This window comes from Lissotriton vulgaris, chromosome 2_1 (assembly GCF_964263255.1).
Source record: "Lissotriton vulgaris chromosome 2_1, aLisVul1.2, whole genome shotgun sequence".
Taxonomy (NCBI): domain Eukaryota; kingdom Metazoa; phylum Chordata; class Amphibia; order Caudata; family Salamandridae; genus Lissotriton; species Lissotriton vulgaris.
Window position 1 is genome coordinate 418,883,547 of NC_141687.1, and position 17,797 is coordinate 418,901,343.

At 46.1% G+C, this 17,797-nt stretch overlaps 1 protein-coding gene across 2 annotated transcripts in view; it reads right to left on the minus strand.

Annotated features, from left to right (window-relative positions):
• The window catches only part of INO80D (INO80 complex subunit D), a 224,053-nt gene that overhangs the window by 82,983 nt on the left and 123,273 nt on the right, over positions 1-17,797 (minus strand). For both annotated transcript variants that reach the window (XM_086955307.1, XM_086955306.1), the window contains exon 8: positions 5,748-5,881. In XM_086955307.1, the coding sequence (XP_086811433.1) occupies positions 5,748-5,881 (134 nt within the window). The remainder of the gene's footprint in view (positions 1-5,747; positions 5,882-17,797) is intronic.

Genomic DNA, 17,797 nt, shown 5'->3' on the forward strand with positions numbered 1-17,797 from the left:
AACACCGACCTGGATCGGACCATGCCAATGCAGACGGTCTATCCAGGTATTTCAGCCTTAGTGATGAGAACTCCCAAGGGATTGGGTAGCTCTCCCCACTTTCAGCTGGGGGGGACGCGTGTTAGACCGGTCTGCATCTGGGGATACTCTAACCAATATTATTTATTTTTGTCCCCCTTAGCCTCCCAGAGTTTCTGTTTTTGTTTTTTATATGTCCACCAGGATTTTTCAGTGCTGTCAGGGGGCTAGGTGTTCCTTGATTATGACGCCATTTCCCCTCATAATCTGTGAGGCCTAGTTATGCTCCTTGAAAATCTAGGGACACCCAGAAACCTAAAATGGTGTCCATCAACTGCCATAACGGACACTACTGGAGAACAGGCCCATAGGCTAACATGAGGAACTTTCTAGAAGCATCCAGTGACTTCTGCAGGTCTCAGGCCACCCTATAAAAGGGCCAGTGACCAGCAGCCATTTTGTAGTAGTCTCAGGAGTGACCAGTGAGGAGAGAGGCGACTTAGTGAGGAGGATTGCGCACCAGTGGTGACCAGATCGACCTGTGGGCCGGCTGTCGCGTGTTGGGAAGTGCCCCCTTTCAGGCTGACCGAACCCCACTGTCACACCAGCCCTAAAGTGTGACCAGAGACTTTGTAATTAATTTGGAGAGACCGGGTCGTGTTATAAGGAGACCTTGATAATCTACAACCCAGATCGACCCTTGCCGGCGTCCTGCTCACTTGCCCTGAAGGCTGTGGGCATCCTAAGTGAGCATCGAATCTGAGCTGTGCTGCGCGGCGTAGGGGCGTCTGTCAGTTTCATTAACCTTGTGACTGGCTCTCTATCCGTGAAATAAGGCAGTGACGCCGGCGGAATTCCCTACCTGTGTGGAGCGCCGACAGCGCGTCTGTCCCACACGCATGAGTAGTGCCCAGCTGACCCGACTGTTGTGGTGAGGAAACACCGCGTAAGGAGAGGCGGCATCCGGAGCTGAGAGGGAGGACCCGGCGCGTCGGAAGAGGTGTGCCCAAGGCGGAGTCGGGAGAGAGGAAGGACCCGGCCGCGTCACAGGAGGTGCGCCGAGGCGGAGCTCCCGCCTGAAGTGACGCGGAAAGAAGGCAGAAGCGCTGGCAAGGTTCCGTCGGTGGAGCGTCCCAGGCGTGTGTGAGCTTCTCCGTCTTCCCCCCTCCGAAGCCGACCTCACCGAGGCTCTTCGTCAGTGCCGGAAGAAGGCAACGCCAACCAGACTGCCTCGTAAGAAAGTAAGCCGGGAAGGGGGGAAGCGGGAGGCGGCTGTGCCGGCAGACAGCCACACGCTGAGGCAGTAATTGCGAGCGCGGCTGCAGAGTGCCGTTTCTTCCCAGATATCCCACGAAGAACTGTGACTGAATACTCCCTGACTGTGGGTAAGAGTTGATGAAGGGAGGGAGTGCGAAGGGGAACGTAACGCTTGGTTCAGGTGTTTGCGCCAGACGTGTAGAAGCTGGGCTAGAGAGCGCCAGCAATATTTAGAGCTCTTTGACCAACAACCTCTGCAGGCAGTGAACCACCTAGGGGCAGTTCCCCTGCCAGAGTGGGGTAGCTTGTATAAACCAAAGGAAGCCTTATTAATCCACCTTGTTTCCTTGTAGTTTAACAACTGGCTGTGGGCTCGGAGAACAGCACTACTAGGGGTAGAAGGCTGACAGGCTGATCTGGGCTCTGAGTACAGATGGGTAATGTACACGCCAAGGTTGTGTAAAGTGGCATATTAAACCTGAAATGTGAAATTTTCCCTTCTGTAATCATAAATTGAAGAAGCAACTTGTGAAATTGACAGTAACATACCTCAAGTGAAATGTACTGGTGATTTAACCTTGCTAAAGTGGGAAAAGTATTGGATGTGAATTGATACCTATGAGAACTGTGTTGAATTATTTGTGTACTGCTTTTATTTAAAACAAAAACAAGAAAGAACATTATTTTTATAAAAGGTACTGGTATTTTCCTAAGACTGGTGTAGTGTCTTTTATTTTAGTGGTCAATCATTGGGTTACTGTGAGTGGGTTTTGTAAGCACTTAACCAACGCCTTGAGTTTAGCTGTGTCCACTACTGTGCCAGGCTACCCTATGTAGTCTAGGATACCCTAGGTCTAACAGCCAGCTTCCAACATTGGGTGCAGTAGCGGGATACAAGACTTGGCATTTGCTGTACGACTTGGTTAATAAGCGATTCCACAAAGGAACCCAAAATGGTCTCCAGTTTAAAAAAAAAAATTGAATTCAGATTTTTCCTAAATTGTTTTAAACTAGCTGTTGGGGCCTTGGTTAAGTCCCACTGCAAAATCGTTTAGAATGTAAAAAGTATTACAGTTAGGTCTTTAAATTTTTTTTTTAAGTTTGTTAAAAAGTTCCCAATTAAGTTAAAATCATGTTTGAAGCAGGGCCTTTCCAGGAGCTCAAACGGGTACCCTATCAGCACGCTAGGTTGTCCCAACGTAAGGAGCTCTGTTAGGCATGGAGAGGTACCATGGGACCTAGACCCACAAAAGATTATCTGCAGCAGATGCTAGCAGAAAATGACATGGCCTTGGCAAATAAAGGATCCCCCATTGGGGAAGAAGGGAAAACAGAAGCGGCGGATTTTGACATGGACTCCACCCAATACCTGTACAGAAAGCAACACTACTGGGAGTACTACTGATAGCAACCCTAAAGAAATCAATAGCTATGCTAACGAAGGGGATAGCATTAGAGGCTAAACTCTTGGCTATAGAAAAATAAAGAACTGAGATGGGTCTAGGGCCCATTTCTGGTGGCAGCAACAACTTAAATAGGGAGAAAGTAGTAGCTTTTGATCCTAAAATCCCATAAAAGGAATGTCCCTAAATAGTCAGAGTGTGATGATATCATCAAATGGTTTACAGACTTTAAGAGGGATTATAAATTGAGAACGTTCAATAGGAAGTATTGGGGCTCTGTTATATTGGAGCTGTTCTCAGGAAAGCGTAGGGATAGGCTCCCAACACTTAATGAGACAAATGCAGATCCCTATGACTGCATGAAGGATACCCAGATTGAGGGCTTTTGCCTCACCACTAAGGAAAACATAACGGAGACTCCGAAAACCCAGTATCAGTACAATGTTGATTCTGGAGATTTTTCAGTTGAAACACCAGGTGGTTGGTTAAAGGGAAGTCAGACGCAAGAATACGATGGGATTTGCTTATGAAAGAACATCTGTGAAGTAACTCTACTTTTGAAAAGTTGCATTAATACCTTGTGGATCTTGGGAAGAAGGCTGATCATTGGGTAAAAACAAGGGTGCCTAAAACTATTTAGTAATGAACAAAAGAAAGGGGTTGCTAATTCCCCCTTCCCCAAGGGAAAAAGGTGGGTCACCCTAAAGACAAATAAAACGAGCCCTCTGTAGGCCACTAAAACCTGTCTAGGAAGGTGGGCCCCAAGACACTTCACAAAACAAAAGATGATACCAGGGTAATACTAGGATCCCAATGAAGGCTTGGTGCCTTAATTGTAAACAGACAGGTCACCTAGCCAAGGACCCTTCCTGACCTAAAAACAAATCCACTGTTGTATCTCCAGGGGTTGGCAGTGTACTTTTGAGGGAGATTCCTCAGATGAGGAAGTCCTTCTAGCTTTTAACTAGAATGTGGGACCCATTAGGAAGTTGTTGATTCCAGAGGGAAGCAGACACTTCCACCACCTACTGGTGAATGGAAACCCAGCCACTGCCGTGAGAGATACCTGTGCTAGTTACACTGTTGTTTATGTGACAGCTTGGTACTCTCAAACAGAACATCCCAGGTGAAACTAGAAGGTGAAGGGCTATCCCAGGGGAGGTTACTGTTATGCCTGTGACTTTAGTACCCCTGAAAATAGCGAAGTCCCTTAGTTGGAGAAGGGTGGTAGTCAGTACAAAAGTCCCCCTTGACTGTCTCCTTGGAAAGGACCACCTTGTGGTTGGTTTGAGCCACAAAGAGGTACTGGTCCAGTGTCAGTCCTCACCCAAGGATTCCGTGGGGGCTGAACCTACAAGCTTGTGCAAGTAAGCCACAAAAGAAGAGGAAAAAGAGAAAGTCTAGGACAGGTGTGCAACACTTAGCCAAAGTTCAAGTAAACCAAAGATTCTACACCAGTAGGGGAATACTCAAAAGAAGGCATTGGTACCGCCCTACCTGAACAACAAGCAGCACAGCACTTTGGGATTGCATAGCAAGCCTCTGTCCACTTATAAGGGAACCCCTTGACTCTTTTCAGGATATATCAGAATTTTGATCTATGGCAAAGATCCAGCTTCCTACAGCTGGCAACAGCGCAGCAAAACAATTTGTTGATATCAGAACTTCAGCACATGACATCAATGTGCCCAAAGACTTGTCCGGTGCGCGACCGGTTATATGCGGTTTAGTGCATCCACCATAAACTGTCAACAGGTTCAAAACCAAGCACTGAATAATTGCTCCAAACAGTCATGGAACCGGTACCAAAATAGTTAATGTGTCACCTAAACTTGACCCCACTTAAGGAAATTGCAGAGATCATGGTTCACTTCGGACATATAGGAATCAAATGAAAAGGGCATGACACACGGGAGAGGTAAGCCCTCACTTTTAAACAATTAGTCCTGAAAATTGCTTTAAGCGAATGTACCATTCCAATACAACTTAGCAGTCATGCATATGTAATCAAGCAGTACGAGGCTTTGTAACTTAAGGTGAATTACGCTTCCCGACAGCCACAATTAAACACATGGCGCTTGAAGTAATGTTATTGTAAAGCAGCTGCAGGCACATGTATGTTTGAATGTTGAATATAAACACAATCCTAAGCTGTCACACTTGGATCCTCCTCAAATGATTGACTATTTGCTCTACACTCAAGTCCAAGCTGTAAAACACTCAACAGCAGTCAGCTCCTTAATCATTGATGGTCATCTTGGTAACATCATGGGACTCGTAAATAAACAGATGCTTCTCATTTGCATATTTGATTTGAACAGCTGCTGTACAGACAGCTTCTGCAGAACCCTTAAAATCCCAGTCTTTTCAATGACCTAAATGCTTTTGACTTCTTGCACAAATCGGTGTTCCTCAGCCAACCACTCCTCAGCATCCACTTTATTCAAAGAATTTCCCAGCAGTCAGCAGATTCTCTTTTCCTTGAAAACCCTGCAGAAAGGCTCCTTCTGGCTAACCTCTCTCACTCACCTTCTGAGATCGCAACCGTCAGTCCAAAGATGGCACCATTTCAAAGCACACAACTGAAAATCAGCACTTTTCAGCTGAGCCCTGTCTGCAGAGTATCTGCTGGCTGTCTGATGGAAGACAGTGGTTAAGCAACCATGGCTTTGTGCCTTTCAGTTCTCTTGTCTTATACCTGCTTCCTCATCCTCCTTATTCCTTTGCCTCTCAACCCATGTAGGTTTGCTTTATGATAGTCACCAGTGTTGTAATGGAGGATACGTTGTAGGCAGGAGTCAAGTAGCCAGCTCACAAAGATATGCACGTTTTAGATTTAATGTAGAAGGTAGGATATAAGTTACTCAGTGAAAGCCGGACCAGGATCAGCATCCTCCCATAACCCACTCTAACTGCCAGCCCAGCCTTACAGAGACACCCCAAATATCTGGTCCACATAGACAAGCAGAGTAGGGAAGTAAGGACTAAGGCAATAGATTATATCACAGCACTGAATGAATTATTAGCTGGCAGATGTAGCACATGAAAGAGGAAAACAAGATTCCTTACCATTTTCTTGGCATGTTCTTCACAAAGAGGGGTCTGGTGTGTGATGTCGAAAACTGGCACAGAACACTGCTGCCCATCTGCAAATTTGGCCGTACAACTGGAAAAGAGCTGCTGGGAGCGGTTCGAGAGAATATCTGCACATCTGTTAAGGAGAACACAGAGCAACTGCCACAACTTTTAAACTAAGATGGAAAGCAAGGTGCTGCCACAAGCTATGAAAGACAGGTGTTTGTGTTCTGTTGGTGGTCTACAGCTCAGGTCTGTAAATATTATATATTACTTATGGGTGCTCTTACAAGTCGGTTTGATACAATACACCTTAACAAAATCAGTACCTGAAGAGGGTATATCATCTATTTTATGCCTAGGGTTGGCAAATCACATTCCGGAAAAAAGAAAAAAGCACAGCAAATTCTAACACCAAGATCAGTGTCTCCAAATATACTGCCTGACAGCAGACACCCATGCTTCTGCCATGGCACAGAGAGCTTAGAAATCTAAATGTATATTGCATTCTCTTGGTTGTAGGAAATGAGAATTCTATATACGGTGTGTTATTTGCAATCCTAAAAACACTTAATTGACTTGTATGGATTTCCTACCAATACAAACGTGTTAGTCTTAAAATAAAATTATTAAAAATGTTTATTTGTACTAGGCTGTGACTCTGGACAGCCATCAGTTACTGATCTAATAGGAGACGATTTGCTCAACTGGGGCTAGGTGTTTATCTTTCATTCCAGGACCTCTGGTTCTAATTCTGGCTCTCACTTGACTGAAAATTGAGTGATTATGGGCAGCTCACTATCTTCTTACGCCCCAATATGTATTAAAAAAGCAGCAGTATTCTATCTAAAACTGCCTAAATTCAAGGTTTTAAACCCTTTCTTCATCTCATACATAAATCAATCTGTTTTCTGCCAAATGCAGCACACCACTCTTTTCCTCTTGGAACAGAAAAATGTACTGTCCATGGAATTAAGGTTGTGCTACAGCAAATAAGTAAAAACAAAATGATGCCATCAGCAAACTGAAGTGCATGTTGGACTCTCCCCAGCTCAAAGGATCCTCAAATCGGTTTTTTTCATGTTTCTCTTGCAGCTTACGAGTCAATGGAAGCTTTGTGGCAATGACAACAAAGTAGCTCCATCTGTTGATGGGACCGGACAGTAAGGACATGCATAGGATCCTCTTTCCGATGAATTAGAAATAAAAAAATAAAATTAAAAAAACTTGATTGTTAGAACTTTTTCCAAAATTAGTGACATAGATAAAGATGATCAAATATTGCAAAAGTGTGTAAATATAGTACTATACCTAATTCCACATTTCTGCACCTTGACAATATATAGACCTGTGCTGGGATGTGCCTCCTGACAACCCTGTAGCAACAGAAACTAACATCTTGCCATCACCCATACCTTTAAAATAAAGAAAAATACTGTCCTCACTACAAATCCCAAATGTCCAGAAATTTGTCAAAAGTCTGCGTTTTGTTTTGAGAATTATCCTACATCCTACAGGGGGAATCACTACAACAATTTGTTTAAACAACACTGTTTAGAGACATATAACCAAAAAAGTCAATCCATACATCCAACTCACAATGAAGTGGTGTTGCTATTCAGTCATGGGCGACATCGGTGTAGAGAACCCCAATAAGCATTGCACTACCCTTCACAAAATTAAATGTGGGCCCACATTAGGAATACAGCTTCAGGATATAGTGCTTTGTAATGCTTTGAAGTAATAACATCATTGCCCTTACAGGGGCGTGGTAACTGGGGTGGCACCAGTCTTTGAACAAGTATTCTTTCTGAAGTGTTTCTACCCTGATTAGTTGAGTACTGTGCGACTAAGATGCAGTACATAAGCAATTAATTTTGTTTTTTTAAATGGAGGTAAGGGCGTAGCCAAAGTCCCAGCCAGGTGAAGTGGACAATGAGGATTGGAGCCCAATGGCCCTAACAGATTCCATAAGAAGTTCAAATCAGATTCAACACCTCGCCTAGTGACCCTCTTTAACTGCATACTCCAATCACAAATATTTTTGCCTTCAAAAGGCAGATGCAAATACCTCCCTAATATACAATCCAAACAAGCATGACAATAATTGCAAGTTTTACCTGTCAATAGCACTTTTCAGTTCGTATGTGAACATTTTCACAAAAGTGCTTGCCAATAGACTGATACCCCATTTATCCATTGTAACAGATCCCGATCAATGAAATTTAATCCTGCAGAGCAGGAAAAAATAAATCAGGCGAATGCTTCACCTCATTGAGAAAGCCACAATAAAAACCATCCCACTGGTGATACGGTCACTAGATGCTGAAAATCATTTGGGAGGGTTAACTGGGAATTCCCCTCCCAAGTGCCAGGGGTAATAGATTTGGGGCCTTAAATGTTAACCTGGAACGAAGTGAGCTATAAACAACAAACAGTAAAAGTTCTAGTAACTGGGGTTAGTTAAGAGAACATTCCCATGGCAAGGGGGAACACAGGAGGTTTCCCCATATGGTTGCCTTTGGTGGTTGAAGCTTTGCTGCAATAACATGGCAACTTACAGATATCGGGGGATGCCCTTAGGAGGTGAACATCACAATATCCATCTGTTTGCAATGGACGTTCTATTAGCATAGACTCAACTCTCCATTAAAAGTGTCACAGGCATTTTAGCCTCATATGGTAGGATGTCGGGTTTCAAAGTAAACCCCACCAAATCCATTATGTTGACGTTAGGGCGCTCTGTAGAAATTGTACACAAACTGGCTGACAAGACCCCCTTTTGCTCAGCCGAGAACAAAATATTTGGGAATATACATTACACTGAACTTCAAGATTCTCTAGGCACCTAGTTACCCCAGATTGTTGCACTCAATCACCACGGACCTGTAAATATGGTGGAATCTTTATATATCGTGATTGAGCTAAATGGGCTACCTCATCGGATTTATATTTTTCGGGGTCTCTCAGCAAAAGACACCAGATGACAACCTAAAGACTTCATAAAGCCATAGACAATTTTGCTTGGTCAGGGAAGAAAACATTAATCTCAGGGAAAGTACTGTGAGTCCACAGTAAATAAGGGGTGTGGGGGGATGATACAGGACCTGCATGATATTAGAAATGCTACCAAGCACCCCAGCTCAGAGTCTTCTTTGAATGATCTTTAGAGGAAACAATGTCACTAGGTCCATATGGTTGCAGTAGTGAGGAGGCAACCTCCATGGATAATTCCTTGCTACCCATGACCTCCAGTACGTTGTTATTCAGAAATAATACTGCCCACTCTACAGATAAGGTACTCAGTCACAAGCCTTTACAAGTTGATGTCCTTCCCCCTCCCCCCTTACTGCGTAACCTAGACTTCTTATCAGGGTTTTATTCTAAAATCAACTTTGAGGAGGGTGTTGCAGGAGCATGTAGAATGTTGAGAGATCTATTTCAGGGGGAGAAAATGTTTGAACTCCTGCGTTGCCTTGTAAGAACACCACAAGCAGGAGTTCAAACCAAAAGGGAACAGAACCTGTGCACTATTTTCAATTGCATCACTGGGCTCTTCACATAGAAAATAAGGCAGCAGCATTTAGATGCACATACCATGAGAAGAACTTTTCTTGACTTGCACTCTCTTGCCCAAGGCCCCATTTCAAAATTCTACGCGATATTAGGGGAAGTAGCCCACATCCCACAAGGCCAATATGAAGCAATGGCAAAAAACTCTGGCACTAATTAAGCAGTATCAGGATGGCAGAGGTTTTGGACCGATATCCCCTTTCTGTGCAAAAATGTTTTGAAGAGAGAAAAAATTTATCAACATATTGCATATTTCTCCATGGAGATTGAAACAAAACACTGATGCTATAACTTGGTGGCGAGGTGGACAAGTTGGAAGTGTCATGTATATCGGTGGTGGTCCTGTTCCAAACTGCACATTTTTGGGAAACCGATATTAAGCCACATAGGAAGGGTGGTGGGCTAACTGATATAATCCGACCGAGCAATAATTGTAGTGGGCCTTATACTCTCGGAGATACTGAATCTTTCCTTATCTGATTGGAGACTTGTAGTGAATATATGTTACTTGCAGCTGATCGCTCAAAGGTGGAAGATTGCAACCATTTCAACTGTGCAGGAATGAGCCAGTAAACTCTGGTTATTACTGGCTCTGGATAAATTGACTTGGGAGCTTAACGAAATGGGAGACAAAACATGAGCAACTGTGGCAGTCCTTATTGGAATAGATATTAAACAGAAGAATACTGTATGCCTGCCCAGAACTGTGGAGATCACTGGGACTTTGGAAACCCACATCAAATTGAGAATAATTTTGTTTATTCTAAACTAACAAGTTACTGAACTACTTATCTGGTAGAGACAATATCTAGTCGCACATTCCTTATCTTTGAATATCCAGAGAAGTCATACTGGATCCGGAAGATTTTTCATGAGCACTACCCTTGCGTGCCGGTAAGTGGCGCCACCGCGCGGCAACATCCGTGTCAGAAGGGATGTCTGCATCACGTATACAAGTGCCACCTTGGCGCGCTGACATCGGTTACTTTTCACAACTTGCAGAACGTAGGTCAATAGAATTTTCTGTACAATATGATACAAACTTCTCCATCGGTAGGCGTATACCAACTGAGTGTAGGGAAACCTTGCTGCCAGAACAACATTACAGACTTCAGGAGGAAGGTCGAAAGCTATCAACTGCAGCAAGAAGGCTACGAGTTGACCGGTTCGGTGGAGGACCCGCTCTTGCTGCTGTGAAAGAAGATTCTCCCTAGGGGGCAGCCTGATCGGACGACTTGTTTCCAGAGCTTCTGCACATGAGCATCAGACTAAGTGTCCAGTCCAGAGCCACAAGTATTACCAGGGCTCTGTTGTTCCTGATCTTATTGAGCACTCTGGGAAGCAGTGGGATAGGCGGAAAGGCGTACAGGAGGTCTAAGCTCCACCAGAAACTAAACACATCTGAGCAAGAGCAACCTTAGAAACTCCAGCATGCGAAACTGCGGACATTGCGCATTCTCAGAAGAGGCAAACAGATCTACCCACTGTTGAAAGAGGCCTTGCGCCACCTCCTTCGTGGAGATACCATGAGTGATCTGCTAGGCATTGACCTCTGAGTTAGTCTACCCTGGCGTTTAGGGAACCTGCCAGGTGTTGAACCACCAGGGAAATGCCCTGAAGAATCAGTAATGTACAGAAAAGCAGGAACTCCTGAAAAAGGGTCCACGACCCACTCAGCCCTGTATGTTGCAGTACCACATGGCCGTAGTGACTTCCGTGAACACTAGAACCAGCCTTCCCTTGATGGAGGATAGAAAGGCTTTCAAGGCCAATCAGATTGCTCAGAGCTACAACAAATTGATGTGGAGCCCTGATTCCTCCAGAGACCACAGTCCTCTGATCTCCACCTTTCCCAGGTAGCCGCCCCATTCCAGCAGTGACACATCGGTCACTACTGCGAGATCTGGTTGAGGCAGGGAGAAGGGTCTGCCTCTGACACAATAGCAGTTTGTTAGCCACAACTGCAGGTCCTTTGCAGTTCTTGGCGTTCTGGACCACGTCGTAGAGATTCCCCTGATGCTGCACCCAATGGATCTTCAGGTCCCACTGCAGACCCCAGAAACAACATCTGGCATGTGCCACTAGCAGGATGCATGAAGCCAAGAGGCCCAGCAGCCACAGAGTCAGTCTCACCAAAATCCAGGATAGAGGATGAAACACTGGCATCATAGCCCAAATAACCAGGACTCGCCACTCTGAGGGATAAGCCCGAAACTGCACTGCGTTCAGAACAGTTCTGATGAAAGGGAGCATCTGAGAGGAAGTCCAGTGTGATTTAGGCACGTTGATAATGAACCCCAGGATATCCATCGTAGTCAGTCTGTAGGCGGGAGACAACAGCCTGGGGCAAGCCTATGTTCAGCAGCCAGTAGTCTACACAGGGAAAGACTGGCACCCCAGATCTTTGCAGATGAGCTGCGACCACCACCATCTCCTTGGTGAACACTCAAGAGGCTCTAGTAAGGCTAAAAGGTCCAGGTCCAGGGCAGGCAAAATCTGAGCCAATGTGAGCATCCTGAATTTCTCTTTTCTGAGGAAGAAATTGAGGGCTCGGAGATCTAGGATAGGATGAAGACCCTTGTCCTTTTTTTGGATCCAGGAAGTAGCAGGACTAGCAACCACAGCATACTTCTGGTGCTGGAACCCTCTCTACGGCTCATTTGGCCGGTAGAGTGAGGACTTCCTCCAGGAACGGTGACAGGTGATCCTCCGTCAGCCAGTCGTAAGATGGAGGAGCAGTCTCGAAAGGGAGAGAGTAGCCTCTTCGGATGATCTGCAGAACACACCGGTCTGATGTTATGGACTGCCGGGGGTGGAGGTGATGGTGAATCCTGCCACCAACTGGAGGTCCAGGATCTAAAAGGGCAACATTAGGAAGGTTTGGAGGCCACAGTTGGCGTGGGGAGGGTAGCTGGGCCAGAGTACTGGCTACTCCACCCACAAGACCAGTAGGAACCACACCTTTATACATGCAGAGGCTGGGAAGCTTGCCCAGCTCTGTGGCTGGGATAGGGTTGGTGTGGTTGATAGGCCCTTCCATGGCCACGAAAGGCAGACTGGGACGTGGGGCAGTGAGAGGCCCAAGGATCTGTCCATAGCAAGAGAGTCTTTACAGCACTCCAGCGCCAAGTCTGCCTTGTTTCGAAGAGACATTTGCCATCGAAGGGCATGTCAATCAGGGAAGCCGGTCCATCACTCAAAAAGCCAGATGTTCTCAGCCAGGCGTGGTGCTAAGGGCCACCATTGATGTAACCGCCTTGTCAAGCAAGTTGGCAGAGTCCAAGCCAAAGCATATAGTGAACTTAGCCACGTCTCTCCAGTCTGTTACTGCTTGGGAGACAATGGACTGAGCCACCTCTAGGACCTGCGGTAGCACACTTGTGCAACTGTTTCCCACAGCATGTGGGAGTAGAGGCCCAAATTAGCAAGCAGTGTTCGCTGACCACAATGAGAGGCTGGCGGAATAAAACATTTTCTTAGCCAAGCTGTGCAGCCTCTTAGATTGTCTGTCTGGGGAGCGACAGGGAACGCGCCATAGGAAGTAGAGGTTCCGACCACCAAGTTCTCCGGGGTAGGATGTTGGGTGAGGAAATTTGGGTCCTTTGGGGTGGTGGCGGCGGGCAATTGTCCTATACACGGGAGCCCCTGTGCTTGGTTTAGACCAGGTCCCCAGAAGGACGTCAGTGAGGTCTTCATTTAACGGAAGTAGGGGTTCAGAGGCGGAGACTTCTGGTTGAAACACCTTTCAAGATGTTAGTCTTGACTGCCACCGAAGGCAAACGAAGGTAGAGGACCTCAGCCGCCCTCCGCACCACCACTGCATATCCTCTGTAGCCATGGTAGGGGGACAAAAACCTGCTGGTATCAGGAGATGTGTCCAGCCCACTGGAATCACCCACATCCTCACACAAGTCTATATACTGCTCGTACTGGTATTCTAAAGGGTCCAGTGACTCCTCCCATTCCTCCCCTGGGCTTAGTCCTTCAGAATTGGGCTCAGGCTCCGATCTAGGATGTTGGGGTCCCGTAATTGCCAGAATAGACGTCGGTCGACGCGGCTCTGATTTCATGTTGCCTGCCTCTTAGACGTCTGATTTGATCCAGCTCCAGGAAAACTGGGGAGGCGCGGAGTCAGCCCAGGCGCAGGTTCCGCGAAACGAGGCTACGAACATCAATGTTCCTTCATCGTGTTGGCCAATGGACGAGAAGTAGAAGCACACTTCGACTTCTGGTCTTTCTTGTGCCTCAACGATCTTGATGGCGACTATACCTTCAATGTGGTCAGTAGCTGCAGAGGCCTTTCAGACTTTGACTCCAACGACAACGGTGAGAAAACCAGTATTCAACAAGAATCTTCTCTCCGTCGATGAGGAAGTAGAATTGTGTCTTCTTTTGTCCTTTGTGCCCCTGTGCTCAGCCCACACGAGAGGAAACTTTTCTAAAAGGTTGCTGGAAACCTTCCTGGCACAGTAGTGGATCTCACCTTTCCTCTTGCATGGCATGCAGCTTGATTCTTTCCCGGTCAAGCAGAGTCCTTCGGGAAAACTGTTAACAATAATAATTTGCGTCTGGTTGGACAGAAGATGGCAAACACACAACGCAGACTGAATGTGGATTGGATTTTGCCATCTTTTTTACACACGAAGGACACTTGTTTAATAAGGTTGACATTTCGGACTAAAAAAATAAGCAGAATAGACAGAAAAAAAGGGGATGGTATTATAGCTGGTACTCAAAAACAGCAAGTGTAGGTCAAAAAAACAACTTCCAAATATCAATTGACCGGAAGTAAAAAATGGACAAGCTCAATGCTCTAGGATCCTCACAAAATAAGACGGAAAAAAGAACTGACCTAATTGTCACCTGTGGGGCATGATGGGAGCATGGAGGTCTTAAAGGCACGGCACCAGTTTTATTCTGTTGTGGTTTCTCTAATAGATAGATAGATAGATACCAAAGCTGTAATACTGTGCCTGGAGTGATAAATGGCTTGTCATTTTACAGCCCGGCAAGGAAAGCACTGTGCTAGTCCTATGCTTAAAAACTTTGCTGTAGAAATGGCAAAAGACTTTGTCCATTTCTATCTCGGCGTGGATAGCACTGTGCTAATCCTATGCTTTAAGACTGATAGAAAAGCTGACAACTGAGGTGAGCAGATGTAGAGTGTCGCTGGTGTTGAGAGTGCTCTATACTGCACCTAAACTTGAGAATTACCCAGAGTTCTCTGCTTCTTTTTTCAATAACTTATTGGTCACTCTATGCCTGAAAGGGTATTTTTTTGACTTATACTGGGTGCTCCCTTGTGTCTGGACAAAGCTATACCTCTCTGAAGAGCTCTAATTAGAGGGAAACACTGTGTCTAGGGTTGCTTTTATTCATTTAAGGTTGGTTTGGCTGGTATTTTACCACTTCAACGCTGTAATACTGTGCTTGGATTGATAAATGGCTTTTGTCATTTTACAGCTCGGCAAGGACAGCACTGTGCTATTCTTATGCTTAAAAACTTTGCTGTTGAAATGGCAAAAGACTTTGTCCATTTTTATCTCGCCGTGGATAGCACTGTGCTAAACCTATGCTTAAAGACTGATAGAAAAGCAGACATTTGAGGTGAGCAGATCTAGATCGTCTATACTGGAGCTGCTTTCCACCTTAACTTGAGAACTACCGAGAGTTCTCTGCTTCTTTTGTGTGTGTTGTATATATATATATATATATATATATATATATACACACACACATATATATATCCTACTGGTGGTCGCCAGTAGGTAGTTATAGTTAGGATTATTTTCAATGCAAAATCTCAACATTCTATTGTGAATAACTTTGGCGCCGGTTAAGGAATCTGCCTGAAAATTTCCAAATTTCCTCAAATTTGCCTTGCGGCACTCCGGTCCTTCCCTGAAAGTTTGGGGGGGGATTCGTGAAGCGGGGGCTGAGATAAAAGGGGGGATCCCAAAACGTGTTTTCCCCATGTTAATTTCCATAGGGCGGTCGACCTCACTTTTAGCCCGAACGGCTGAATGGATTTCCACCAAACTTGGCAAAATTGTAGGGACTGGTAGCCCGATGTGCCTTTGCTATGTCTCAAGATATGTGCTCCAGTGGATTTTGAGTAATTTAGGTTCAAAAATATATATATATCTATCTATCTATGGCCGCGCCCCGGTACGCACATTGGGGCGCTACGCGAGTTCGCGCGCGGAAAGCTGATTGGCTCTCGGGTGTCTTTCAACATTCCAAACAGTCCGGAGCAGCCGCCATCTTGTGTCTCGGTAGGATCGAGACACAAGAGGTGGCAAAATGACCATAAGGGGGCAGATTAGACACCCCCCCCCGACCCCCTAGGTTTGATGTGGGGGCTATAAAAGGGCCTCGCGGAGCAAAAAAAAATATTTTTTTTGATTTGCGCGGGGGGAGCGCCCGGTACGCGCACCGGGGAGCGGACCGGGGAGCGTACCATGGGGAAAAAAGAATAACAGAGTTTTAAAAAAATGTAGCCTTTTTTTTTATAAATTGGAGGTAGCTCTAAAAAGAACTTTTTTTTCTTCTTTTTGTTGTTGTTTTATATTTTTTTTTATGTTTTTTGAACATTTTGTACTTTTTTTGGCTTTTATGAACTATTTTATATTTTTTTTGATATTTTTATGGGGAGAAACAAAAAACAGGAAATTGAAAATGGCTCAACTGGAGCAAAGGAAAAAAAAACAAGCATTGGAAATGCAATAGGGCTCGCATTAGGAAAGTTTGAGCTATTGGTCTTATAAATGAATTTTTTTAATGTATGTGTTATTTTTTAAAATAGCTAAATTAATAGCTTTGTCATTTACAATGCCAATAGTTATAACTTTCGCAAATGTGACAACTATAGCATTTGTAATGCAACATGTTTTGTATTTACGTGACTTAGATGTATTGATATTACAAATAACAATGGCTTTCTAATTTTTTTAAATAATTAATACTTAAATAATGTATTTAATTTGTAATGGCAATAGCTTAAACTTTTGTAAATAACTTTCGTGAAGATTATGTTCACTGTTTTTTATTGTGACGAAAATCCAAGAACAGAAGTGAAATATTAACATTTTTTTGTGATTTGTAATAAAGCGTGAAAGCTAGAAAACAGCTTGAAACATTGAAAGAACATATTTGAACCAGTGATGCTGTGGTTGCGCTGAGTGATGCTGTGGTGGTGCTGAGTGATGCTGTGGTGGTGCTGAGTGATGCTGTGGTGGTGCCGAGTGATGCTGTGGTGGTGCTGAGTGATGCTGTGGTGGTGCCGAGTGATGCGGTGGTGGCGCTGAGTGATGCTGTGGTGGCGCTGAGTGATGCTGTGGTGGCGCTGAGTGATGCTGTGGTGGCGCTGAGTGATGCTGTGGTGGCGCTGAGTGATGCTGTGGTGGTGCTGAGTGATGCTGTGGTGGTGCTGAGTGATGCTGTGGTGGCGCTGAGTGATGCTGTGGTGGTGCTGAGTGATGCTGTGGTTGCGCTGAGTGTAGCTGTGGTTGCGCTGAGTGGTGTGTGCATCGGTGAAGCTTAGTGGGTGTATTGGTGGAGCTGTGTGGTGGGTGCATTGGTGGAGCTTAGTTGGAGCATCTGTGGAGCTGTGTGGTGGGTGCATCGGTGGAGCTGTGTGGTGGGTGCATCAGTGGAGCTGTGTGGTGGGTGCATCGGTGGAGCTGTGTGGTGGGTGCATCGGTGGAGCTGTGTGGTGGGTGCATCGGTGGAGCTGTGTGGTGGGTGCATCGGTGGAGCTGTGTCGGTGGAGCTGGGTGGTGGGTGCATCGGTGGAGCTGTGTAGGTGGATCTGTGTGGAGGGTGCATCGGTGGAGCTGTGTAGGTGGATCTGTGTGGAGGGTGCATCGGTGGAGCTGGGTGGTGGGTGCATCGGTGGAGCTGTGTGGTGGGTGCATCGGTGGAGCTGTGTGGTGGGTGCATCGGTGGAGCTTAGTGGGTGCATTGGTGGAGCTGTGTGGTGGGTGCATCGGTGGAGCTTAGTTGGTGCATCGGTGGAGCTGTGTGGTGGGTGCATCGGTAGAGCTGTGTGGTGGGTGCATCGGTTGAGCTGTCTGGTGGGTGCATCGGTTGAGCTGTGTGGTGGGTGCCTCGGCGGAGCTGTGTGGTGGGTGCCTCGGCGGAGCTGTGTGGTGGGTGCATCGGTGGAGCTGTGTGGTGGGTGCATCGGTGGAGCTGTGTGGTGGGTGCATCGGTGGAGCTGTGTGGTGGGTGCATCGGTGGAGCTGTGTGGTGGGTGCATCGGTGGAGCTGTGTGGTGGGTGCATCGGTGGAGCTGGGTGGTGGGTGCATCGGCGGAGCTGGGTGGTGGGTGCATCGGTTGAGCTGTGTGGTGGGTGCCTCGGCGGAGCTGTGTGGTGGGTGCCTCGGCGGAGCTGTGTGGTGGGTGCCTCGGCGGAGCTGTGTGGTGGGTGCCTCGGCGGAGCTGTGTGGTGGGTGCATCAGTGGAGCTG